The sequence below is a fragment of the Ylistrum balloti genome, unplaced genomic scaffold (genome assembly GCF_031769215.1).
Source record: "Ylistrum balloti isolate Yb309-2 unplaced genomic scaffold, AGI_CSIRO_Ybal_v1 Utg369890, whole genome shotgun sequence".
Classification (NCBI taxonomy): domain Eukaryota; kingdom Metazoa; phylum Mollusca; class Bivalvia; order Pectinida; family Pectinidae; genus Ylistrum; species Ylistrum balloti.
In genome coordinates, this window is record NW_026782023.1 from 429484 (window position 1) to 456886 (window position 27403).

General features: G+C 35.6%; 3 protein-coding genes across 3 annotated transcripts in view; 2 read left to right on the forward strand and 1 right to left on the reverse strand.

The window, feature by feature from the left end:
• Window positions 1–10: 10 nt before the first annotated feature.
• On the reverse strand, window positions 11–11784 carry LOC132546448 (dynein regulatory complex protein 1-like). Its single transcript, XM_060210160.1, has 20 exons — window positions 11669–11784; window positions 11228–11428; window positions 10985–11036; window positions 10339–10395; window positions 9950–10024; window positions 9389–9526; window positions 8381–8590; window positions 7120–7259; window positions 6876–6935; window positions 6462–6536; window positions 5241–5387; window positions 4762–4859; window positions 4350–4516; window positions 2953–3042; window positions 2363–2452; window positions 2143–2190; window positions 1807–1955; window positions 1213–1365; window positions 663–765; window positions 11–331 (listed from the first exon to the last, which is right to left on the reverse strand). The coding sequence occupies exons 1-20, from the start codon at window positions 11782–11784 to the stop codon at window positions 260–262; spliced, it is 2241 nt and encodes a 746-aa protein (XP_060066143.1). The 3' UTR covers window positions 11–259.
• Window positions 11785–12043: 259 nt separating this feature from the next.
• Window positions 12044–17587, forward strand: LOC132546443 (large ribosomal subunit protein uL5-like). The gene is made up of 6 exons (XM_060210155.1): window positions 12044–12081; window positions 12678–12831; window positions 13537–13643; window positions 13859–14006; window positions 16365–16459; window positions 17489–17587. Exons 1-6 carry the CDS (start codon window positions 12076–12078, stop codon window positions 17516–17518), a joined length of 540 nt encoding a protein of 179 aa, XP_060066138.1. The 5' UTR covers window positions 12044–12075; the 3' UTR covers window positions 17519–17587.
• Window positions 17588–25702: 8115 nt separating this feature from the next.
• LOC132546432 (diacylglycerol kinase theta-like) overlaps window positions 25703–27403 on the forward strand; it is a 37581-nt gene continuing 35880 nt past the window's right edge. Inside the window, exons 1-2 of the mRNA XM_060210144.1 lie at window positions 25703–25763; window positions 26520–26693. Coding sequence (XP_060066127.1) covers window positions 25703–25763; window positions 26520–26693 — 235 coding nt within the window. The remainder of the gene's footprint in view (window positions 25764–26519; window positions 26694–27403) is intronic.

Consider the following 27403-nt stretch of genomic DNA (forward strand, 5'->3'; position numbering starts at 1 on the left):
ATATTCCTCATTGTCTTGATAAAAATCAATGTTTTTCATTCTCACAGTATAAAATCATATTGTGTCAGTTCTGACCACATTATACTATTTCGAAAGACTTCACAATATCTCCGATATGCCTCCCAGATTTTTTGTTGTCTCTAGATAAATTTTATGTAAAGATAGCATCTTGATCCAATGTAGAAGCCAGCAGACTCAGTAAACGAGTACATCACATCCTTTTACACTTGATGATTCCTGGTCGTCATGGTTACCATATTTATTTTTGAACATTTGGATTCATTTCTAACTGGAGAACTCGTGTTGGAGGAATTTCAAGTTCTGCATTCACCTGTTAAAACATAGTCATAATTTATAAGTAACATGGCAAGATATACTGTTTTCATGAATTACAAATTTTTTAATAGAATCAATCGTTTTACAAAATTGACAAACTTTACTGAGATGCAATTAGGAGCTTGTTACTTTCACATTTATAGACAACAAATTATTTAGTGATATAAACATTTCCCTACAAAATTAATTCCACTTTGAAAATCAGACAAAAATGGATATTTACAATAAAAAAATCACCTATGAATAGATATCTTAGTGTGATATATGAAGAACATTATAAGATTGATAAGGTGATTGACTGCAACCTTGATAGTCGTTATTAGTACCTTAGAGTTGACATATTGGTGAAGCAACATTCTCAGTTCTGCGTTCTGTTGGCGCAGTGCGTCTGTCTCATTGATAAGTGTTGACCGACTCGTTAGGGTCTCACTGTAAACAACACAGTAATATTTTCTAAAATTCAAAGCTCTACTGTTTGTTAACATTATTATGCTGTGATTTTGGGTTGAGAAATTGTGTCGCTATACCCCCGTTATGAAAGGCTGTAGGTCCCATCACACTGTGGTTAGACTTTAAACCGAGGGTTGCTGCTCTGGCTAGAATTGTATGGACCATAGTTACATACATTATGTAAATGGATTGCTAATGACCAAACTTTTACAAGGAAACGGGACAGACTTGCTGAAGGCGATGATCACATCAATACAAATGGACAAAAACTAAAATCAAAGACAGCGTAAAGAGGAAATGAATAAACATCAAAACTACCGGAAAGACAATTTCTGATCTCCCACAAAAAAAAACAGGAAAGATCAGTGCTCTAACTATATAGAAGCACTGGACATATACATGTCCATTTAAAACATGTCTTGGTACCTGTATTTTTCTAGTCCCTCTAGTAAAGCATCCCAGAGTCTTTCCTTGTTTGTAGAGATGAGAGATGGATACTTCGCCCAGTAATCAGAATCGTCTGAACTGTCACGCTCTTCAAGGGAGACAATCTTAAACTGGGACTGCTTCCCTTTCTCCCTGCAAAAGCATAATGTATTTAAAGGACAGAGGATGACGTTAATCATACTAGGAAAATTACATCTTTTAGCATAACTGGAAAGAATTATTTTTAGAATTGCATGTATTATAATAGAATGACAGGATGACACATATCTACCCAATGCTGACCCCCACCACAGGCTTTATAGGCAGGGCAAAAGGGGCCAAACTGAGTTAAATTTCAAAAAACAGTCTTCATAGTTGAAAGGGTCACCAAAATTATGAATTTCATGACCCCAGATATACATTACATCTAGTCTAGGGTCTATTTCTGATAATTGAAATTCACTGGGTCCATTCTTGGTATGTTTGTTTTACTTTTATTATTCTTAAGAATTTGAGGAGGGTAATCCAATGATAGTAAGCTGTGTTTACAGAATGAGATGGAAGAATTTTTATTCTTGGATAAGGAAAACATACTTGGTGGGTTGTCGGTTTTCCTCAACAAATGCCCGAAGAGCCTTCAAAACTTCATTGGGATGGATCAGTTCCACTGTCTCACTCTTAGTTGATTCCAGGTCGCCCTCTTTTCCTGTAAGCTTTCGAATCTCTTCATCAATATCGTCCAGCTTCAAAAAGGAGAACAATTGATTGTATGTGCAGGAAGTTTAGTTTGATGAAATCTTAATACAAGAATAAACATAAAAGAGAACATATTTGTTTTTTGGTCGGAATTATTGGTAAACCCAAGGTGAAGTTTGCTATTCAGTATAACAATCCATACAAATTTTCTGAGGTTTTAGCATACACACATACCTCTCCACTGACTTCTGTCTGAGAGGGCTCATCCACGACTGTCTCCTTCTGAAAATACAAATAATCCCTATATATCTCAAGAAACACCTGTTTTTTGAAAAGTAAAGATATAAAAATTCAACTGTAAAATATTAGCTGTTCATTATATGGTTTGTAGTGTTAAATGTAAATCATTTCAAGTCCTACTTAAAATAATAACATTTGCAGCATTCAAACATACCTCCTCATCCTGTGGCTGTTTTCGACCTTTGATATGCATGAAATAACTAGCCAACAGATGGACATCTTCCTCCGTGTCTATTCCTAGGGCCTGAAATAATGTCACATGATCCATACATTTAAACAGAAGAGAGCACAGCCTTAACTTCTATCGAGTCAAGGATTAAAAAATCTCAGAACAGGTTATGTTTAATATTTTTCTTTTATTCCTAAAATACTTAACTTAAAACAATTTCAGTCAAAGGTAGGAAATTTGAACAAGTGTGTTGTCATATATTGTGTATATCATAAGGTTACATTGATATTTCTCAGCTGTAAAGGAGCACAAGTAGTTAAACTCATATAATGATACGACAATTTGACCTTTGACCTTCTTTTGTGGCTTTGAATACTTTTTTGAGGATTTAAGATTAGAGAAGATATTCACCAATGGATGAACAAAGAAGGTGGACAGATGAAGGCATATGAAAGAACAAAGTTACTTGTTGCTTTAACTTCATTTGAATTCGACCAGATACAGGTTTTTTAATACCAATAGAAACAAATATGTGTATGTCAAACATTTAAAATGTTCCTGATTAATGTACTTACACTAAAGATTGCATCCAATTTCATTAATGAGCGCTCATCTTTTTCCAGAGGAGCCAGCAGCTTGTTTAATTTGGACTCCACCAAAAATCCCTGTCAAAGTAAACAAGATGAATTAAACAATATCCGATATGTCCTTGGGTAGAATTCCAAGTTTGTTTTGTTTTCAAACTGTGGTGTGTATTTTAGTATTGATATTGAATCTTTAACATCTGAAGGGTTAACTCTGAGTTGGCATTTGATCTCAGATGTCTTTAGTATGACTAATGACTCGGTGTATGATATCTGACTTTGAATACTGTGTATATGATATATTTGACCTTAGTATGAAATATGATCATGGATACTGTGCATGATATTTGACCTTGGATACTGTGTGTATGACACCTGACCTTGGATACTGTGTGTATGACATCTATCCTTGGATATTGTGTGTATGACACCTGACCTTGAACACTGTGTGTATTACACCTGACCTTGAATACTGTGTGTATGACACCTGACCTTGGATACTGTGTGTATGACACCTGACCTTAGATACTGTCTGTATGACACCTGACCTTGGATACTGTGTGTATGACATTTGACCTTGGATACTGTGAGTATGACATTTGACTTTGGATACTGTGTGTATGACATCTAACCTTGGATACTGTTTGCATGACATTTGACCTTGAATACTGTGTGCATAACATCTGACCTTGGATACTGTTTGCATGATATTTGACCTAGAATACTGTGTGTATGACACCTGACCTTGGATACTGTGTGTATGACATTTGACCTTGGATACTGTGAGTATGACATTTGACCTTGGATACTGTGTGTATGACATCTAACCTTGGATACTGTGTGTATGACATCTGACCTTGGATACTGTGTGTATGACATCTAACCTTGGATACTGTTTGTATGACATTTGACCTTGGATACTGTGTGCATAACATCTGACCTTGGATACTGTTTGCATGACATTTGACCTAGAATACTGTGTGCATGACATCTGCCCTTGGATACTGTGTGTTTGACATCTGACCTTGGATTCTGTGTATGACATCTAACCTTGGAAACTGTGTGCATGACATCTGACCTTGGATACTGTGTGCATGACATCTGACTTTGGATACTGTTTGTATGACATCTGACCTTGGATACCATGTGTATGACATCTGACCTTGGATACCATGTGTATGACATCTGATCTTAGATACAGTGTATAAGACATTTGGCATTCAATCCTCTGTGTATGACATCTGACTTGAGATAATATTTGTATGAACTTTGACCTTGGATGAGCATGTTTAAAACACTTCGGACTAAAAACAAGATTGTGTACCTAATACTTCTTTAGACTAAAACAGGATAAAATTCTAAAATCTCACAAAAAGAAAAGTACCTACCGACTCATCACAGAGAAGTTCCAGGATCAGTTTGATGGTGGTGGCGTTGATTTTGGACAGAAGCGTGCTCTTGACTGGTTGGTGGTCTGGAGGGAGACTCCCATCTGCATTTTCATCCAGTTCACCATCTTCATCCTCTTCCTCCTCTCCAGCCGTGTGGTGACTCCCTTCAGTCAGTTAAAAGTAATGTGAAGGTAGAATTTCAATTAGAATTGATAAAAAGCTTGTCCTTTCTTGATTTCATAATTTCTTTAACCGGTGAAAGTTACTTGGTCATTAGTTAATCTTGTACCCTCAGTAAGTAATTTAGGTCTTTCATCTGAGACTTGATTTAAGTGATCTTTGAGGAGAGGGACTTTGTGTTACCTTGGTCTAACGATGTATAACTCTTCACCATTAGACATTGTCTCACCTGTTTGTGACATCACTTCCTGTATAATTTGTTGAGCTGAGACCCCTTTCCTCTTGGTTGCTTCACTAACGATGGGACCAGCATTTTCTAAGAAATTACTGTGGTGCAACATCAAAAGACATCATGAATAAATGTTTGTTTTTCATTGAAGATAAGAGTACAGTAAGATATCAAAAATGCAAAAATGTTATAAATTGATTTGAAAATATCAACAGATGTCACAGTAACAATAGCATTGAGATAATGACAACATTACATATATAAAATGGCCAGTAAAGCAAATTAAGAATCTTACCCCTAAGGTTGAGAGATATCACCTGCCAGGAGTGAAAGATTCTACATGTATTTATCATTCTCAGGTACAATAAACACTAAAATATAAGTCAGGGTTATTTAGGTTTAAACATTCTAGAAGAAAAACTGTTTAATTCCCATGAATCTATCAAGACAGCAAGACTGATTTTGATTGGTTGACTTACATATCTGGTGTCTGATACATAAGGCCAAGCTGATGTTCATGGATGATGCGGTCAGCTTCTAGAATCGCATTTACAAGTTCTTTACATTCTTCCTCGTTCATACACCACACATCATGAAACTTTTTGTGATCGGCCGCCATGAAATGTCTGACAATAAGAAAATTTCACAGATAAAATAAAATGACATAACAAAAAGAACACCACCTTGTTTGCAGTTTTTAAGTGTGAAGTGTATAGTTATGTAAAATCATATAACAATTCAAAGTTCTCTGAAAAAAACTAAAATTGATGACACTTGATTTTATGGGAAAATAAAACTCACGAAATCCATTATCACTGAAAATTCATGTATTTTAAAAAGCTATCATGTTGTGTACACATGACCAATTTTCCACTGATTAAGAGAAGCCAAGATATCAAGAAATGTAATTATCCTCCATGATTAATCATTTTAAACAGAGAATACATGTTTGATCTCCATCCTGTTTGATGAAGTCTAACCTAATTACAAAGTTACAAAGTTTTCATAGAAGAATTTCAGTGAGCGCAGATGGTATGAGTCACAGTGACCTACATTAGTTGTGTTGGTGTGGCTACTGCTCAGGACAATGGAATTTTATATTAAATGTTCAAAGAGGCTGTAAGTGAGAACAGTAACTGGAGGTGTCACAGCACAACCCGCTCTGTTGCCAAAGACCATAACATCAGCAGAATTTCTCAACATTGAAAGAACTCCTTTCTTTATGTATATTTCATATGTACATTTTGTGTCTACATTATCAGTAATAACATATACCACACATTTGCTGTACCAAGTTTTATACGGTGTAAAAGAAATTAAAACATTCAGTGTTAAGGACTATAACGTGGGCCAAAATCCAACACATGACATAAGACAGATGAAGAGATAGAATGGTGATCCCTGAGTCCCAACCAACTTGACTCCTCGTATAATCCAACCCTACCCCAACTGGCTGACAAGATCAAAAATGGAATAAATCTAGACAAGTTATGAGTGACAGTTGAAAATAAAAGTCTCGAAAATGTAAAAAGCAGGTTTTACATGGATTTCCCTGACCCTTAAAACCTGCATTTTGACTTGTTAAATTGACAAAGGACAGAACTGATACAGTTTTACTCGATGTTATATGTGATTTGAGTCCTTGGACTTGTACGTTCATAAAATCTGAGGGTCCCCTGGAAAACCCTGGTAATTCTTACCTCGACTTTCTCTGCAGGTCTCTAAACTGTTCTGTAATTCTTTTATAATCCTCAGTCAGTTGCTGGTTCTCATCTCTATAGGAAAACATTGGATCAGGTTTAGAGTAAACCGTTCATTATCGACCAAATATATGTCAACCATACACCGTGAATCAACAGTATATACTACGTTTGTAACTTGGTCCTGTTTTATCTAAGCAAAACTTCAAATACATGGTTAGATTGTGTTCTTAATTGTAACTTGTTACAGACACAATGATGTTTGTGTAAACTATAAATATTATTTTAAAGGTGTCTAGAAATTAAATTGACATAAAACATTCAAAAAGTCACAAAAAATCTAAGATTTAAACTAAATCTGTTTTCATGTACGATCTTTTTTGTTTAACATTTACATAAAGAAATCCTTCTTACTTGAACTGTTTTTCCTGTTTGGCCAGTTTGATACGCAGGCTATTCAAGACATCCTGCAGCCTGTAAAACAATGACAAAATATTATATTTGTATTACAAGATATAACATGTAAAAGTGGGTATGTTTTTTTACAATAGAAACACTTATTTACTTGATATTTCGATCATTTTTTTTTTTTCATAATTTAGATAAAAAATTATTTTGAAAAATATTTGAAGAAAAAAAACAAACAAACAAGAAAAACCTTGTAATCTTTCGTTTTTGCTGTGATCTAGTGATTGTGTTTTCATCGTCTCTTTTCTTCAGAACTTGGAAGTTGTATTCCAGTTTTTCCTGGTTTAGTTGGTATGTGGCTTTCATCTGCTGTAACTGTTGCTCAAGGATCTGAAATGATAAGGAAATGGTTGAATTTAATGTTGCTCATTTTACAACGATTGTGGAACAAGTTATTCATACTTATACTAATCAGATGGTGTGATGGGTCTTACTGTGGGAGGAAACCAGAGTACCTGAGGAAAACTTTTCTAGTCAATTCTGGGTACCCAACATCAGGTGAAAGGTGTGTTATGAATATTCTGCCCAACCAACCAAGTAAATTGCAACTGACACATTTCAATCAGATGCATTCCTATTCTGTTAATGTCTTAAGACTAGAACTTTGCAAAATTAATCATGTTTTTATATGAAATTTATGCACAATTCAATGATATAAAATGAAGCTGTCACCCTTGATATATATCAAAAGCCTAAACTATGCAAAAGAGTTATGGTTCTTCTACACTGCACTTCTCTCCTTATCGAGATGTGAAGTTTCATGTTCATACCCATTTTAACTTTTGTGATATGGAAGGATGGACGGATGGACAAAATGGCGACTAAATGCTTTCCGTTTGGGAGCATTAAATCATACTTAATGTCAACTTAAAATCTTTTATCATTTTTTCACAATATCAAAAAAGCAAAAACTTGACATGAAGCTATATTTTATAGAACAACAACAATACTTTTTCTTCAAATTAAAAAGTCATTCTTTTTCAGTTACATTAAATTTTAAAACTAATGACAAAGAAGCTCCATCATCTAAATATAAAACTGATTTGACAAATAAGTAAAGAAAGTTTATGGTGAAGAATACAGCTCTTCATTGCCTATATTTTACTTGGCCTGCTAAAAAGTAATAATCCAAATCCTATGGTCCAAGACTAAAAAGGCACCTATATATTAGTCTGTGGCATGATGTTTCAACAGAACAATACAAAATGATCTATTAAATTTCTAACTTACCAGAGATGTTAGATTATAAAATAATGATTTAAGTACTTAATATTTCTGTAGAAGTGCAGTATATTATATTAGTAAAAGTTAATGCCTATCATTATGTTGCATTTGTATACATTTATTTTAACTGTCAGAAGGAAAACTCTCTTCCACAAAATATCTGCCTGAAGGTATAGTCCTTTTCAAGGGACTGGCCTTATTTGTAACCAGAAATAAATGGTAGTTACCTGCACATCTGTTTCCAGGCGAATTTTTATCATATTATATTCCTCAGCATCCTGAACACGTATCGTGTGGATTTGCTGTTCGTAATCCTCGACACGTTTCTCACGTGCCTTCATGTAATCTATTTCCTTCTGGCGGCGATGTTCCATCCTTTCTTCCCATTTCTTCTTATGTGTGTCCAACAGTTCATTTCTTTCTGCATTGAAAGCCATCTGTCCAAGAAATTGAAGGTATAATTAATATATGAATTTTATTTTTGTATTTTAATCAAAACCCTCACTACATAATAGGATGTGGCTCATTAATGGTAGCCTTTTAAAGCCATGTTATCAATTCCTTTACAATGATATAGAGAAATATTTCCAGTATGGACCAATGAAACAATTAATATGGTCATGTCTTGGAGAAAATTGGTCACAGTTATCTCATTATAAAGTTCATGGTGTAAGTAACAGATTTCCTTAGAAGCTGATCAAAATAAATTATTGTTAACTTAATATCAGTATGAATGGTTATTATGCATTAATTATTCATATATATGTTTATGATATTGATGTATTATAAATATACACACACACATATATATACATATATATATATATATATTGTTTTATTGTAAATTAATAATCTTCATGAATTTGAAATGAATTAGTAATTTTCCATATCTTCAGTATAATTTCATAAAGCACTATAAACATTCTATGTTTCCCTATCATGAATCTGGATCGTGTAAACCTGTACAAATTCCAACAGTTCATGATGGACAATATTTTAATCATATATCTTCCATTTCTTATTTTGTTTCATTATACATACAAACACTTTCTACAGATACAAATGTCCCCCCCCCCCCCCCACTGAAATTTTTGGTGTATTGTAGAAATTTCCACTATCTTTGAATACATATGTAAGAATTTCACAAAACAGATTATAAATTCTGAATAAAATCACGAAATGATTGTGTTATACTTCGGAACTGAGAAGAACCAGTGTACAGGATTGGCACCAACCTCTGTCTCATTGAGCTGCTTTCGTGCTGCTTTTGTAACTTTCTTCATCTGTTCCTCCATTCTCTCTATCATCAGGTCCACATCCTCAGCTTGTTTCTTCAGGTCCTTCACATATTGATCATCCTTGATCTTCAGCTCCTGTGGATTGGCAGAAAGATTAAAAGAATTGATCCACAATCAAGATTCCAATATCACCTAGATTGTTTTTCTATAAATTCCAAACTGTAAATACCAAAATTTTATAAATATTCAATCAATTGAAATAATACAGTTAAACTCCAGAAGCTTTCACACCTGTGATTAAGCCAAATTACTTAACGTGTATAAAAAACAATTGTTGTAAATATTTTCTTGGGGAAGTCAGCAATATTGGAATAGAGAATCATAATTACAATAATTGTTGTTTTCCTATTTGAATATTTGATAAAAATTAGGGGTGATTAAAACTATTAACATAGATTTCAATCCACAGACAAAAAGATACAGTTCTAGAGGATATGTTGTGATTCCAGTACCAGCCTTACAACAGGAGGTAAAACAGACACATCCTGGAGTAACTACCTGTTGAAAGTCATTGATCAGCTTGTTTTTGTCACCAACAATGGTGTCACAATTCTGTTTCTGCTGACGGAGCATCTAAAGGACAAAACAGATATGTTAAACTTTACCTCTTTTCTTTGCGTTCTATTAACACAAACAGTACTACTGGGACACAACTTTTTCTGGATAATATATCTCATCAGATTTCAAATTCATACAACAAGTATTTTGAAAATTATCTAGAAATTGGAATAAAATTAAAAGACAAGTGGCATCTTCATTGAATTTCAAATTGTTGATCAAGATTCATCTCTGATTTTTATAAGTAAAAATAATTTTAGTTCTAAGCTTATAATTTTAAGACTAGCTAAAGATTCTTGAAAATCATTAATCAATTTGAGATTTCATACCTGATGTAAAGCTTGGGGAATTTCCTTTTGAAGTGCTGATTCCCATTTCTTTGTGATCTGAACTCCAAATATAAGAAAATTGTTTTACATTATCATAGTGTCACACCTTCCTCATTGCCATTAATGGGCTGTTCTGCTCAAAGTTTCTCCAAGTTTCTGTCATATAGGCTGTTTTCTCAAAGAACAATTTCAAAGAGGATAGGTTATAAAGGAAAATAAATGCTATGTAAATAAATCTTTCTGCTAAACAGGAATATACCAGTGTATATCATACAGAATTTGCTTCTTTTTCATGTACACTGATATTACCAATATTGTGTACATGCAATATGTAATATGACCATGTGGAAGGAGATCCTGTCCATTCTGGGGCTCTGATTTGCAACCACTTATACTACAGTAAAAAGCATACTTTGACCAAGAAAGGCTAGTAGTAATTTCAAATGACTGTAAAGGTTGCTATTTTTGAGGGCATTTGCTATTTCAGAGAATGAGGTAAAAAATGACAGATCTCAAAAGCATTGAAAAAAAAACTTTTGCATTAAAGTTTTTGTAAAATATCAAAAAACTTAACCAATGAAAATTTTTTTAAAAAAAGAAATACATGTATATATATATATACTGTAAATGCATAAATAAATCTTACCTCTTCGAACTTTTCAGCTCCTGTTTTGGCTTCTTGTTCCAGTCTCTCCTTCCTTTTCAAAATGAGTCATATGATTTTCATTTTAAAACATACATACACATATGTACATCAGACAGAGGTTAACAATAAAAATATGTTAAGTAAAGAAATTCCAATGATTTTCACAAAATGCACTCTAGTTGCTCGTCCTCGCTAAATATATATATGAAGTAAATGTTTATTAAAACAATTAACACTGTATACCTAAGTCTCTTGGCTTCCTCCTCTTCTGTTCTTCTTGCCGCCTCTCTAGCATCGCCAGCTACACGAATGTTTGTGACAAGCTCGAATGCATCTTGGTTCAGTTTCGAAAGCAACAGTCGACTCTGTTCAATCTGTTTTCTGCTCTTACTAAGCTCCTCCTTCACCTCTTTCTTTTCATTAGGATCCTCACCAAGTTCAGCACTGGATAAAAAGAGATGAATATATTTATCCCAGTATCCCAGCGGTATGTTATATGATGACGTGAAATGACAGTGAATTGACTTTCTAGTGCAAGATGAATAATTTCTTATCAAAAGACGGAAACGTTAGTGAATAATTTCTTATCAAAACACTGAGTGCACGCAAGTACGAATCGGTAAGATAAAAACGATTCCATTTTTTGGTGTTTATGGTGTTGTCCAATATTGATAATAACGTTACCGTTTTGCTGCCTCAACTCGTCTTGTAATTCGAATTCTCCGAGCGGCGATACGTTCGTCTGGATCATTAGAATCTACATTAGGTCCAGCCTCTTCTTCCTCTCCACTTGAGCTCATTTTTATCCTATGTCGTGTATTATATAAAATGCCGTACTTGCAAGAACACAGGAAGTTGTGTTAGTTGCTATGCGGAGGCTTTGGAATCACGTGACTAAATGTTATGATAAACTTCCGGTATTTATGAAAATAATAATAATTTTAATAAAACTATTGGAAACTATTATACTCCACTGAATTATTTCATTCAATGCATGATGTGGTCACATGACTATGTTTTTTTAGGACCAATTTATAATGATATTTCAGAAGCGTATAGACGTCGACTTCCTTTTCCGGTAAAATCCCAACATGGCGGTCAGTGTCATTTTCCTCACATGATATCAAAATGAATCTCAATCGATAACCATCTCCCTTTCAGTATTAAAAGTGGATGGTCTAAATGCAATCCTGTGTTTTTCAATATTCTATCTGCAAGCTACATCGACTATTTAATGATTCGCTTTACTGAATCAAGTAATAATAACGGCTGTTATATCTGTTCGAAACTACGTACACACTTGGTTGGACGATAAATTTTCGAATATATTACTGTTATCAAGATAAATAAACTGCATTTTTGAATGTTTTAGTGACAGCCTACGACATTTTCCTATCAATGAAAATTTTAATTGGGCAAAATATGTCTTAATTTGAGTATTTTATTCCAAAACAAGTGGAAGTTGCAAGATTGTAGAATCCGTGATCACAGAACTAGGGACTAAGGTTGAAACGACTTCTTCTTTCTATCTGTTTTACGTTATCTCATATTCGGTTTTGGAGTTATTCTATTCGATGTGAATATATATTCCTACATTCCATGCCTGTTGTTTTTTATACTCCCTGAACTTCATGTTTTTTCTTCCTGTGAGCAATCTGCATTTACAACGTATTTTCTATTTTGTTTCCTGCAGGCCGAGGCAGACAAAAGGAAGAACAACGTCATGCGCCAGTTGCGCATCGTCAAACTCTGTCTGAACATCTGTGTTGGGGAATCTGGTGACAGATTGACGAGGGCAGCCAAAGTATTGGAACAGCTCACTGGTCAACAGCCAGTTTTTTCTAAGGGTGTGTTTTTGGTCCAAAGTTGTATGTGCTATATCCAACCCATTAAGTGCACAAAACCAGGGACGTAGATACCATTTACGTCCATAAAAAAAATCCTAAAATTGGAGAGGAATGTAATAGAATTAATTTTGACAAAAATTCTCATGAAGAACGGCATACTTTTAAGGCTGACAGTAAAATTATTCTTGTAAAGAGTGATTTAAAAACCACTTTCACCAGCAATAATTATTAGTATTTAGTTGCTGGGAGACCAGATTTGCCTAAACAGGCATAAAAGTCTTTGCAATTGTGCAGATTAGTGTTGAGTGCCAAAACTGTAAGGAGCCTGTAAACGGGATAGGGACTTTTATAAACAGAACATTGGTGTTTGATATTTGAATACAGTATCTGAAAAATGTGAAAATGAATGATAGAATAACCAAATCAATATTCTAATCTACTTTGTTTTTGTGACTCAAATTTTAGCAACAATCCGACAATTATCCTCATTTGAGTAGAAATGAGGTCAAATCTAATCTTCTGAGGGTTGATTTTATATATAATTTATCACCTGTGACAACATACCAGTTAATATCATTTTGCCATGAATGACATAGTATACTAAACCCGCAGATTTCCTACTGAACAATGCTTTTGTATTTATAGTCTGAATACATTGTATATATATATCGACCTGAAATTTGGTTAAAAAAATTGTAATTTCAGCCCGCTACACTGTACGTTCTTTTGGAATCAGAAGAAACGAAACCATCGCTGTTCATTGTACTGTCCGTGGAGCCAAAGCAGAGGAGATTTTGGAGCGTGGTTTGAAGGCAAGTTTTCAGAATGGAAATTTAAGTTGCTTTTGAGACTTTGTTCCAATAAGCTTTCACACTTGTTTGTGTCCTGATATCAGATATAGGCACGTTCGTGTGTACTCCCCCACTGTCCAATTTAGCATGCACTGTATTGTTGATGATATTCAGTTGAAATTTGATTTGATTTGAAAAAGATGAAAAATCTAACAAAATTTTTAATTTTGCTTCAGGTTAGAGAATACGAATTGAGAAAGAACAACTTCTCAGCCACAGGAAACTTTGGTTTTGGTATCCAGGAACACATCGATTTAGGAATCAAATATGATCCTTCCATTGGAATCTACGGCATGGATTTTTACATTGTTCTTGGAAGACCAGGTTTGTATTCTTTTAACATTATTCTTGCATAAAAATCAGTATTGCATTGATTGTTGTTCAACTAAATATGACATTCATGATTTCCTTCTGGTTGTGCATTGTGCAGCTTAAGTTGCTCTAAAGATACACCAGATATATAATCTTGTCAGGGTTTTCCATAATTTTGTTAGTAGTAGGCTGTGTAGTGAAAGTAGGAGGCTGGCCTGCCGTGTATGTGTGGTCGTGTACGGAACATTATTACGGAACTGGATTGGTGTAGGCGGATCAAAGTAGCCAGTCAAATTGGCCGGCGACCGGCTCTTATAGAAAACCCTGATCTTGTACACACTTTATCCATCCTCATAGACTCTGATCAAAGTATTCTAAAAGAGTATATGACAAATAGCATTCTGTATTTTAAGTGATCAGATCTACAGATCAAGATCACATCACATCTCATGTACTTTTGACTTCTGGCCTGAAGTTTCTGAGAAGTTTGAAGCTATTAAGATTAAAACTACATAGCCCATTTTGCCTCAAAAATGTTTTTTTCAGATTTAGATGAAATGTGATGGTTAGCATCACTTGGCAGTGAGCATCTGAATTGATAGTATAGCTTCTTTATTTAGATGGCTGAGAGGTGGGGCTAATGGTTTTATTTTCTACTTTTATTATGAAATATAGCATTAGATTTTAATATTTTGAGGATGAAAATAGATAAAAGAAATGGCTTTTGTCCCCGAGGGAGGTAAAGGGTGGAAAATTACAGGTAAACTTAAAGGCCCATAGGTCCCGTGTTTCTTTAACATGTGTAATTTGTGCAAAAATAAATTTTAAGAGGTATACTTTTTTTTTCATTATTTAGTGAAATTAAGCAAGAGATGCTTCAACATGAAAATAAAGATTTTATATAATCTGAAATTTTCTCCTAAATACAACCCTTGATATTCTTTTATATTCAAAAACAGTACATGTTTCTGATTCCACAGTATTTGGCATGCACATTGGCACAGACTGAGGTTTTTGCTGTAATGCCTCTGACTGCTTTTATCTTTGTGCAAAATTAAGGTCAACATCTTTGCAACACTGACACACATGTGTTGTGATGTTAGTTACACGATGGTGATACAGTAAGGTTGGATTTATTCTTATAGTCCAGGAACTGAAATTCGTCCTTTATAATCACTGATGAAATGAAAGCACATTCTTTCCGTGGAGGAGTACGTATCTCCCAAATTTGTCAGCAATGTAGCAGCTTAATTCCTTGAGAATTTTTTCAAACTTTACACACTTTGCCATTATATATTCCTCTGAAAATGAAACTTGTTTTTTTCAAAGCTATTTTACAGTATGTGACCGCAGTTCAAACTTACAGAGAAAACTAATTTAGTGTAAATTAAAGAGCATTTGACAAAAAAATCTTTGAAGTGTCCATGAAGTAAAGCATTTACTAGATGCTTTTAACAGTTTTCATTTGATGTAATTGAAGTCCCAGACAGTTTGACCAGTGAAATAGAACATCAGCCTAATAGTTAATATAATTGCATATTGGCACAGTCTGAAGTTTTTGCTGTAATGCTTCCGAAACTTTTGTTATGTTAGTTACACGATTGTGATAGGTTTTATTTGATCGTTTTCCATAGCCCAGATCATTGTGGCAGGAATAATAAAAGAAATTACATTTATGAATTCTGGGTGGGACAAAACATAAATAAATATTGAAGTTAAGTAAATCAGACACAACTGAAAATAACTGCAGATTAAAAACTTTTAAACTTCCTGGTATTATGTAACAAAAACTGGGAATGTTCAAAACCTTTTGTCAATTTTTTAAAAATTTTAAATGAATAACAACCTAAAAGTTTTCTGGTACAGGTTGTAAGCACATTGGCACAGACTGAGGTTTTTGCTGTAATGCCTCCGACTGCTTTTATCTTTGTGCAAAATAAAGGTCAACATCTTTGCAACACTGACACACATGTGTTGTGATGTTAGTTACACGATGGTGATACAAACATGCCACATGATTGAAATTGAATTGTGAGGTTTTGATTGTTTATATGTGAAAGGTATCTGGCAGAATTTAGAAAAATCCACACAAGATGTCCCAATCCAATGTAGTTCCTGCACCTTGTTAATTTTGTAGTGGTCATTGATATAACTAATACTCGTTTAACAAGTTTGATCAGAAATCACTCTGCCAAATTTACAATTCTATACAAAAAACTGTTTCTGATCAAAAGGTGAAAAGGTAGAAAGGGATCACTATGTATTTCTGTAAGAAAGGTCTTTGAAAAAATGAAGTTTTTGAAATAAATTGTATCGTGCTAATTAATTAAATTAATGGAAGGGAGATAATCATATTTTTTGTGGTTACAGGTTTCAACATTTCACAGAGGAGGAGAAGGAAGAGCAAGATTGGCTGTCAACACAAAGTCAACAAGGAGGAATCCATGAAGTGGTTCCAACAGAAGGTACACTCTAAACCTGTATTCTCTTACTTCCTAAACCTCTATACTTTTTAAACTCATATTCTTTAAATGTGTGCACAATGTATCAACTTGTATACACATACAACTATATTGCATCAATAAGGGCTCCAATAAAACTTTATCTCTCAGAGCCTGTACATTAGTACAACTTAACTAATCCAGGGAATTTCCTGAAGATATAGATGACCCTAAATATAGATGGCACTCCCATTGACTTTAAAAATGAAGTTCGTTAATTATTCTTTAATCCAACTGGGAAATTACTTTTGTTATATGTGTCAGGAGTAATTTTCAAAATGTCTCTGAATCTTTCCTAATGCAGTCTCCAATAGGAATTCCCAAAATTGTCAAGGAAGCCCCTATATTAATAAATTTTATGGTACCAGTTTCATAATTCTTGACTTTCATGAAACTTAATTTGGCACCAGTGAAGTTATTCTTCTTGGGTTGTTTTAATTTTCATGAAAATTGGTATCAGCTGATATTGTCATTTAATCTGAAACTAGTGTGAGATTCAGTTGCAAACCAAATTTAAGCAGGAAATCGGGTGATACTAGAATATTTTCATGAATTTTTTTCATATATGACCATCAATAAACATTTTGTATTGTTGATCATACAGCTGCAAGTATATTTTCAATTTCTATGGAATACTTATGCTGCAAGTATTAAATTAAAAGAAGCAAATACAGTAATTTCCTTTTCCTTCGCAAATATTATATATGCATAAATTCTTAATTGCATTATTGAGTTAAGCTTTACATTGCAAAAGATTTCAATGTGACAAAACTTGAACAGAAATTGATGAGTTATACTTATTGCATAAGATTTGGATTTGACAGTAGAGGTTACTTAATATCAAAACACAGGTTATGGTTGCTCATAGAAACGAGTTCTACCTTTCTGAATGAGTTCTATTAGATTATGGTTTGTTTGATTAGAGCTTTTCTTAATTTGTTATATTCACCATCATAGGCAGCTCACAAATGATTTGCTTTTTTATCTTTTCAGTATGATGGCATCATTCTTCCTGGGAAGTAAAAAGAGACAGTGACAGAAAAAAAAAGACATTACTTCTCTATCGGCATTAAAGGGGCTGTGACGAGAAAATCAGTGTTTTTAATTTTTGGCTTACATAGACCTGATGGCCGAGTGGCACAGTGTTTGTCAATGTCTCTTAAAAACTTCTGTACAACCATTCAGAAAAGCTAGTATAATCCTGGGATGGAATGTGCCAGTCTGGCAATCAACATTTAAGGTTACATGGGTTAAATCTGACACAGGGACATGATTTCTCATGATTCACAAAAACATAGAAAACATGTTATTTGGCTAGCATAATTGGATATGAAACCATACCAAAGAAATTACCTTTCATCCATATTTAAAGTCACAGATGTGACAGTAATGAAAACAAAGTCCTGTTCATAGAAAACTGTTACCATTATATTTGTCAAAGTCAGTTCTTCTTAAGTCATGGATATCAAAATTAATTTATACCACATAGTTACAAATAAGGCATAAATTAAGACAAGATGAGTGATACAAGGAAAATGGTGAAGCCCTAGTGAAAAAGAGCTTATGCCATACCCAGGCATTTATCTCTCATACACCAACAATTTCTTTGAACAACTTGTTATAAACTACTGCTTAGAATTTTGAAAAAGTGACTGGAAGCATGTTTAGGTGGTGTGGATTCAAAATTATACAAATAATGGAGCTTTGACCAACTGTCTTGAAGGTAGTTTGGCTATATTGCTATAGACGGCTACTTTAAAACTATGCATTAGATATTACTCATATTTGGGTCGAAACATTTATAGGAGATGGCGATTCACGATTGTACAGATGAAGGGGCTCAATTTATTTGGTTATCAGCTCAAATGCCCATAGAGCAAGTGATATTAAGATGGGGCTTGGTATCTGTTGAGCATCAATTCAACTTTTCAATTTATTTCGGCATGCTCGGATAAAACGATGTCAAATTTGTTTCAATAGATGACCTTGACCCGCTTTTAATATCACAGGTCAAATATATTCAAACCTTCAAATGATCTCTCAATAACCAAAAGGATTAGGATGATGATATTGAATCTGTAGCTAGGATGAAGGGTCACAAAGCTTGTTGAAATTATTGACCTTGACTACTTTCAAGGTCAAAGGATTAAATTAAAATAAAATTAAAAGGCTTATAAACCACTTCTCAATAACCAAAAGACTGGGATTGCTGATATTGGGCTTATAGCATGCTTTAATGAAAGGCTTTCAATTTCTTATATATGATCACCTTTACCCATTTTCAAGGTCACAGATGTGTCAAATATATAAATATCTTTAAACAATTATCATTAATCTAAAGAACCAGGTGCTGATAATGGGCATGTAATATGCTAGGATGAAGGGCTATTATTTCAAATGATGTACGTTGACCCACTTTCAACATCAGAGGGGCCAAATATTTTATAATCCTTAAAGGATTTCTTTTCAAAAAGGCTAAAATTTGTCAATATTGTGTCTGTACCATGACGATGTGAAGGATTACAGATTGTGTTCAAATAATTCACCTTGACCCATTTTCAAGGTCAATGGTCAAATATGTAATAATCTTCAAAGGACTTCTCAATAATAGGAAGGCCTGAGGTGCTGAAATTGGATGTTCAGTATGCTGGTGTCAATACGACTGTTAAAGCAAAAGATGTTTATCTACTTTCAAGGTCACTGAGGTCAAATGTGTAAAAAATATTCAACCAACTTCTTAATAATCAGAAGGCCAAATGATTAATGTTGATGCACTTTCAAGGTCACAAGTCAAATATGTTAACATCCTCTAACGACTTCTCGCAAGCCTAAATACCCAGGGTGTTGATATTGGATATGTTCTATGCTGGCATGAAGGGCTACCAAGTTTGTTCAAGTGATTCACCTTGACCCTCTTGCAAAGTTACAGGGGTCAAATATGTTAAAATATTGGGTGCTGCTTAAAGTTCTGTGGCATGGTTAGATGAATGGCTGACACGCTTGTTCAAATTAATGATCTAAAATCTCTTTCAATATCAAGGATGTTGAATGTAAACATTTTTGGGAATTGTTTTAAGTGATAAAAGACCCAGGGTATGAATATTCGGCCTGGATGAGGTGTTTTAGAGTTTCCACTTAAAAACATTCTTAACTTGTTTTCAGGGTCACAAGGGTCAAATATTTTTTGAAAATATTTAAGAATTCTCCCATGAGTTTCAGAAGCTTTGGCCTCAAGCAAGCAGGTATCTGTGATCCTGATCACTAAAGTTGTTCCTCAAATAAATGAAATAATTTCAAATATTTGTAATGTACAATGGTACCTTGAAAAGGGTTGTTAAAACACAATTATTTTGCCAGTCTTTTCTTTAATGTCCATGTGAGTGATACAGGCTGTTGATGCCTTTTGCTTTTACAGAGACAGTTTTTTTGTGCACATTTCTTGAGAAATATCCTTTAAGAGGGCATTGTGATCTATAATGATTGTTATTTGCCCGTTGTGCAACGCAAGTCATGCATGAATTTTGTGAACCCAATAACTTGGAGTAATATGAACTGGTGTGATAAAATCTAGGATGAGTTTGTCAATAGGATGAATTCAACAGTGCCTTACAGACTTATGGCTCATTAAACCACTTACCCTTGAGCTTTGTGAACATATTACTTTAGATATAAAACAATTTTACTGAAACTTGGTATGTAAGTCTTTAAGGTCACCTAAGACGAAGTCTAATGACCTATTGCGATACTGTTTTGTTGTCCATTGTGTATCCACGAACTTTTTACATTCTTATTCTTCTATAAAACCTGGAAATTTGGCAGAAACACTCCATAGTCAAAGGTAAAAAAAAAATTTTGTATTATATTGTCCCCCATACCCTGGGGCCTGAGGGGGCTGGCCAAAAAGGGTCAAACTGACTAAGGGGTTAAATTTTATTATATCAAGGAAAATAACATTTTTTAGCATAATTTATCGGAAATTGATCAAACCTTGTTAAAATTGCTAGTACTGAATGACAGTTTAATGTTGTTCTCCTATTGACTCTGGCTGACAGTTAATAGCTGTGGCCGAAAAGGATCAAACTGACTGAAATTTCAAAGATCTTCATTTCAATACCCATTATAAATGGAAGGGTCTTAAGGTGCTTTACCAAAGTGTAAGTCTCAAGACACTAGGGTGTCCCATTTCCCCTCGGGAAGGTTTTAAATTTTACAATTGTTCATGGTGGAAAAATACATTTTTGAGCTGAATTTGTTTATTTCTTATTAGGAATTAGTGAAACTCAGAATTGTTAGTAAAGGCTGACAGTTTGATGTTATGCAGACATTGACCCAAGCTGACCCCATGGGACTGATGGATGTGTTGGAAAAGGATCAAATAAACTAAAAAAACTCCTGATAACCAAATATGGTAGAGTTGGACATTTTTTATGGGTTGAAGGGTTTAGTACTTTACCAAAATTGTAAATTTCATTACCCCTGTTACAATTTCAGAAAAACTCTTCTATTACGGTGCAAAAAAGTATTTCTGATATCCTCTTCTATATACGACACATTCATTCCAATTGTTTCTGCTTGTGAGCTCACCGAGATGAATGATTAGGGCCCTGGGCATCTTGTATTTATGAGATTTTGAATGAGTTCAATAATGGGACAGATTCAATCAAAATTAACAGAGTTATGGCTGAGCAATTTTATTACCACAGACCTTTTGGACACAATAATTTGAGCAAATATGAACAGACTTTACAGCCGTATATAAATGTGACTGATTTGACTGTAATTTACAGAGTTATGGCACTTTAAGCTAATTACCATGGCCCTTTTGAACAAAATAATTTCAGTAAATATTAGCAGACTTTGAATTTATGTATCAAAAAGGTCTCTGAGATTTTAAACAAAGGGACCAATATGATTGGTTCACAGCGGATAAACAATACACACTTGAGGGTCAGAGTTGATATATACACACCTGAGGATCAGAGTTGATATAAAATACACACCTGAGGGTCAGAGCTGATAAACAAAACACACCTGAGGGTCAGAGCTGATAAACAATACACACCTGAGGGTCAGAGTTGATATGAAATACACACCTGAAGGTCAGAGTTGATATACAATACACACCTGAGGGTCAGAGCTGATAAGCAATACACACTTGAGGGTCAGAGTTGATATAAAATACACACCTGAGGGTCAGAGTTGATAAACAATACACACCTGAGGGTCAGAGTTGATATACAATGCACACCTGAGGGTCAGAGTTGATATACAATACACACCTGAGGGTCAGAGTTGATAAACAATACACACCTTAGGGTCAGAGTTGATACACAATGCACACCTGAGGGTCAGAGTTGATATAAAATACACACCTAAGGGTCAGAGTTGATATACAATACACACCTGAGGGTCAGAGTTGATACACAATACACACCTGAGGGTCAGAGTTGATACACAATATACACCTGAGGGTCAGAGTTGATACACAATACACACCTGAGGGTCAGAGTTGATACACAATATACACCTGAGGGTCAGAGTTGATACACAATACACACCTGAGGGTCAGAGTTGATACACAATACACACCTGAGGGTCAGAATTGATAAACAATACACACCTGAGGGGTAGAGTTGATATACAATACACACCTGCTGGTCAGAGTTGATATAAAATACACACCTAAGGGTCAGAGTTGATATACAATACACACCTGAGGCTCAAGAGTTGTAAAATGAAATGACGGACAGATGGCTATCAATTGGCGCTCGTGAGAAATATAGAATATTTTTATTAGTGTGTTAGCGATAGTCGTTCTGCGTTTTGGGACTGATTGTTAAAATGGTGGAATGGCCGACAGATTTTCAGTCCTTATCCATGCCATCAATAGTCATCTATCTATCAAATCAACATGGAAATAAGCATCCTCTATACACCAGGGGTTATAGTCACTACATCCTCTATACACCAGGGGTTATAGTCACTACATCCTCTATACACCAGGGGTTATAGTCACTACATCCTCTATACACCAGGGGTTATAGTCACTACATCCTCTATACACCAGGGGTTACGATCACTACATCCTCGATACACCAGGGGCTACGGTCACTACATCCTCGATACACCAGGGGCTACGGTCACTACATCCTCGATACACCAGGGGCTACGGTCACTACATATACTATACACCAGGGGTTACCATCGCTACATCCTCGATACTCCAGGGGTTACCATCGCTACATCCTCGATACTCCAGGGGTTACCATCGCTTCATCCTCTATACACCAGGGGTTACAATCGCTACATCCTCTATACACCAGGGGTTATACGATCGCTACATCCTCTATACTCCAGGGGGGTATACATCCTCGATACTCCAGGGGCTACGGTCACTACATGTACTATACACCAGGGGTTACCATCGCTACATCCTCGATACTCCAGGGGTTACCATCGCTACATCCTCTATACACCAGGGGTTACAATCGCTACGTCCTCGATACTCCAGGGGTTACGATCACTACATCCTCTATACACCAGGGGTTATAGTCACTACATCCTCGATACACCAGGGGCTACGGTCACTACATGTACTATACACCAGGGGTTACCATCGCTACATCCTCTATACACCAGGGGTTACAATCGCTACGTCCTCGATACTCCAGGGGTTACGATCACTGCATCCTCGATACACCAGGGGTTACAATCACTACATCCTCGATACTACAGGGCCTACGGTCACTACATCCTCGATACACCAGGGGCTACGGTCACTACATGTACTATACACCAGGGGTTACCATCGCTACATCCTCGATACTCCAGGGGTTACCATCGCTTCATCCTCTATACACCAGGGGTTACAATCGCTACGTCCTCGATACTCCAGGGGTTACGATCACTGCATCCTCGATACTCCAGGGGTTACAATCGCTACATCCTCGATACTCCAGGGGTTACAATCGCTACATCATCGATACTCCAGGGGTTACGATCACTACATCCTCGATACACCAGGTGTTACAATCACTTCATCCTCGATACAGCAGGGGCTACGATCACTTCATGCTCTATACACCAGGGGCTATGATTACTTTCGCTCTCTGCACCTCTGGGACATGTCATAGCAAAATCGAAAAGAGGAAAAATGCGAGTCTCGTGCAATGGTTGGTACCTCTGGGTTTTCTTGTTGTAATACGCTGTACAACTTATCTTCTGTTTTGATGATAAAGTGAACAATATAGACAAATTTACGTGGGAATATCACGTGACCGAAGCCTCTTGTAGGTTTGATATACATGATTTTACAGGAGGTTCCACTTGATATGTTTTTATGGAATGAGTCAAAGGGTATAAGCGAGATAAAGGGTTTTTTTTATATGACGAGTTTCATAAATACCGTATCAAACGGAAAATTAGTTATTAGGCAAATCATTAATAGAAAATGCACATTCTCACACCACATTGAAAGTCATCGATACCTATGGTCTCCATTCTTACGTCACAATGGAACACGTAAGTGTGTGACGTCATTTCATTATCTAAACCTGACGTCACATTAGGTTATATCATATATGTGTAATAAGCGATAATGTTATAATGTTCATATTTGGGTTACAAGGAAGGAATTATTTCGAGTTCACATATATACAAATTGAACCTTCTAGAGTCTAGTTACTCCATGGCATGTAGACGTCACATTTAATATATATATATATATATATATATATATATATGGTCTGTATCCCAGGGACATATAATAATAAATAGAATTTTACATTCCATTTCTTATTTTCAATAATTTGATTAAATAATAACTGTAATGCAAAATGGTTGAACGTTTCGATATATCTTTATGGACAAAAGGATCATAAAATCCCTGCTCACAACTGACAGCAAATCTGTCGAGAACGTGGATGTACTTTTTACACGACCAGTTTTTGAGTGCAGAAAGGTGGGTCCCTGGTTGAAGTTGATACGTGAACTTCCAAGTAGGAGCTAAATATCGTATTGACACGAAACACTGTACATTGGAATCTAGATAAAAAGAGTTTATCGTCATTAGAATAAGATGACACGTCCTAATACAACGTGATCCGAAGTGACATGAGAAGATGTTATCTCATCATAGATTAACATACAACGGTATTCTCGGTTTGGTAATGAGACTGATTTTGATCTTCAGTGGACAACTGGTTTGAGCTAAACTTTTGAAAGAAGATAAGCTATGGGCAGTGTGGGGTCATGATCAGTCGTCCTGGTCAGTCATGCAGGCCAAGCGTGACCCACAGTTACAAACAATGAACTATTTATTCACTCGATAGTTCACAATAAAGGGGAAAGGTTTCAGTGCAAATATCTGTAAGCTTTTCACGGCTCCAGTTTATATAATTAAAAAAATACTTTGAAGAAAATTTCGTATTTTGTTATGAAATAACGTACAAGACACAACAAAACGAATATAAAAGGTAAATCGCAATGTCCATGATGGAGTGTTCAAGATGTACTGAATATCCTCAGTGTCACAGCCGCTTTATATAACAGCGTCTGTGTGATGACAATCCAAAGTCATCCTATAGACACGTACAGCTCCATTTTCCTGTGATATCTTACAATATTTTGATATAGTTTAGTTGAAGAGTTTTTGATTTAAAACAAGATTAGACACAGGTAAAAATAGGATACGTAGATGTCCTACAGGCGTTTAGTTTAAGAGTAAAATAGCGTATATATATATATATATATATAAATGATTTTTGACAAAAGAAGAAAGACGTTACATTTTGCACTAGCGCTTTCACTGTATTAGATCTTCAGGTGCATAGTAACTGTATATATATATATATATATATATTCACGGTTCAACAGCTAAAAGTAACTGGTATCTAGACATCGCAGGTATGACTTGGTATTTAATTGTTGTGTAGGTTCACCAAGATGTGAGGGTTAATTTATCATGTTTAATCAATGGATTTTCATACCATTACCCTATCCCTTGAAATTCGGGCGAAGCTGAAGAAGTTCCTTATTAAGTATATTTTACGAGGTAGCTAGCCAGCATAAAACTGCATAGTTATTCTGCTTGTTAGCTTAACTTGACCACAATTAGCTACCCTATTAGTAAAGAAACCTCCCTCGCCCTCCCCCTTAGCTACCCTATTAGTAAAGAGTAACGGTCACGGATCGTTAAAACCGTGAACTATGCTCACGCAAGCTCTAACAAACAAAGGCAGCTATGACCAGGATAATACAAACTCGAAAAGTATAGGGTGTATATGACAATACAAAAATCTGTAATTTACTTTCAGGTGGATCACCGCCGAAGGTCTTATATATAAACTATACTAACTTTACTCATTTGAACTGTAAAAGCATGACGATATATCAGCTATTTATTGCTATAACATCCTCCGGGTGCTCCAGTTTAATCAGCCGGTATACTTGTCAAGTTAACGGCTCATTGTAAATACACCAAGAATTTCCACACGTGTATGATAATTGAACTTTGTATATTATAATAATTACCACACGATTTTCTTTGATTCGAAAAATACAATTGGTATTTAATATTCATTTTTTATTTAATGTTGATTATCCAAGGAAAGACTACGGGAAACTATTTGCACAGTTGCCTGTGTGTCCGCGTGAATGACACAGTGTCGGACCGATGTCTAGATCTGTGTGTACATATATATATACGTACGCCTAAGTATGAGATACACTACCATCGATCAGCCAGGCTCAGCAACCGCTATCATAGAATCTCTCCGCGGATTCTCTCCGAGCCTCGTTTCCGAACACTTTCCCTCATTTCCGCACATGACAGATTTGGCAAATGGAAGTGATGTATAGGCGAAGTGGCGGAGAAGATACGATGGTTACACCAGCAATGTTTGCCACCGTCTCGCCATCTCGTCCTAGCGTTTGTTGTGAATTCCTCAGTTTTCGTTCGGATGTTGTAACGGAGGTTAAATAGAACAACAGGAAATCTTTAACCACCACCACTAGTGACGACCAGCATCCATGGATGAATCTAGCCTTGCGGAAAACAACATGTTACAGTGTGGAGCAGACCCAGACGAGCATGGTCATGGACATTTCTTTATCAAGAAGACATTTCACAAACCAACATACTGTCATCACTGTACAGACATGCTCTGGGGACTCATTGGTCAAGGCTTTGTTTGTGAAGGTAGGTGATTCGGAGTCTCGCCCTATTCGCCAGTCGCTAATTTATGGTGAAAACGAAATGCGCTTGTTATGTGTGTGTGTATTTTGCCCGGCGTTCTCGCGTTCGCCCGGGGGCCGGGCAGGGGACTCGTTGGTAGTATAGTGTGGGGGTAGGGTGCAATGTGGGGTTGGGTTTAATTAATGCATGCGTACACAGCCCCGAGATGACGACAGGCGCTTTCCACATCGATCAGAGCTACGGACACCCATGTTAGCTGCGGCACTGAATGGCTGCTACTATCGATCGACTCAATGCCGGGAACTCTTAGTCTCACCACCACATAACAGGCACATAGACGTCATACAGGTCCACATATACTGTCATACAGGTCCACATATACTGTCATACAGGTCCACATATACGTCATATAGGTCCACATATACTGTCATACAGGTCCACATATACTGTCATACAGGTCCACATATACCGTTATACAGGTCCACATATACTGTCATACAGGTCCACATATACTTTCATACAGGTCCATATATACCGTCATACCGGTCCACATATACTGTATACAGGTCCTTATATATTGTCATACAGGTCCACATATACTGTCATACAGGTCCACATATACTGTCATACAGGTCCACATATATTGTCATACAGGTCCACATATACTGTCATACAGGTCCACATATACTGTCATACAGGTCCACATATACTAT

Excerpts from the sequence above, each read along its gene's own strand:
- LOC132546448 (XM_060210160.1), bottom strand. The coding sequence starts at position 11,784 with ATGAGCTCAAGTGGAGAGGAAGAAGAGGCTGGACCTAATGTAGATTCT. Across the intron at positions 6,537-6,875 it reads AAACAGGAAAAACAGTTCAA|AGATGAGAACCAGCAACTGA; the intron begins GTAAGAAGGATT and ends GTTTTCCTATAG. Across the intron at positions 332-662 it reads ACCAATATGTCAACTCTAAG|GTGAATGCAGAACTTGAAAT; the intron begins GTACTAATAACG and ends ATGTTTTAACAG.
- LOC132546443 (XM_060210155.1), top strand. Across the intron at positions 12,832-13,536 it reads ACAGCCAGTTTTTTCTAAGG|CCCGCTACACTGTACGTTCT; the intron begins GTGTGTTTTTGG and ends TTGTAATTTCAG. Across the intron at positions 13,644-13,858 it reads TTTTGGAGCGTGGTTTGAAG|GTTAGAGAATACGAATTGAG; the intron begins GCAAGTTTTCAG and ends ATTTTGCTTCAG.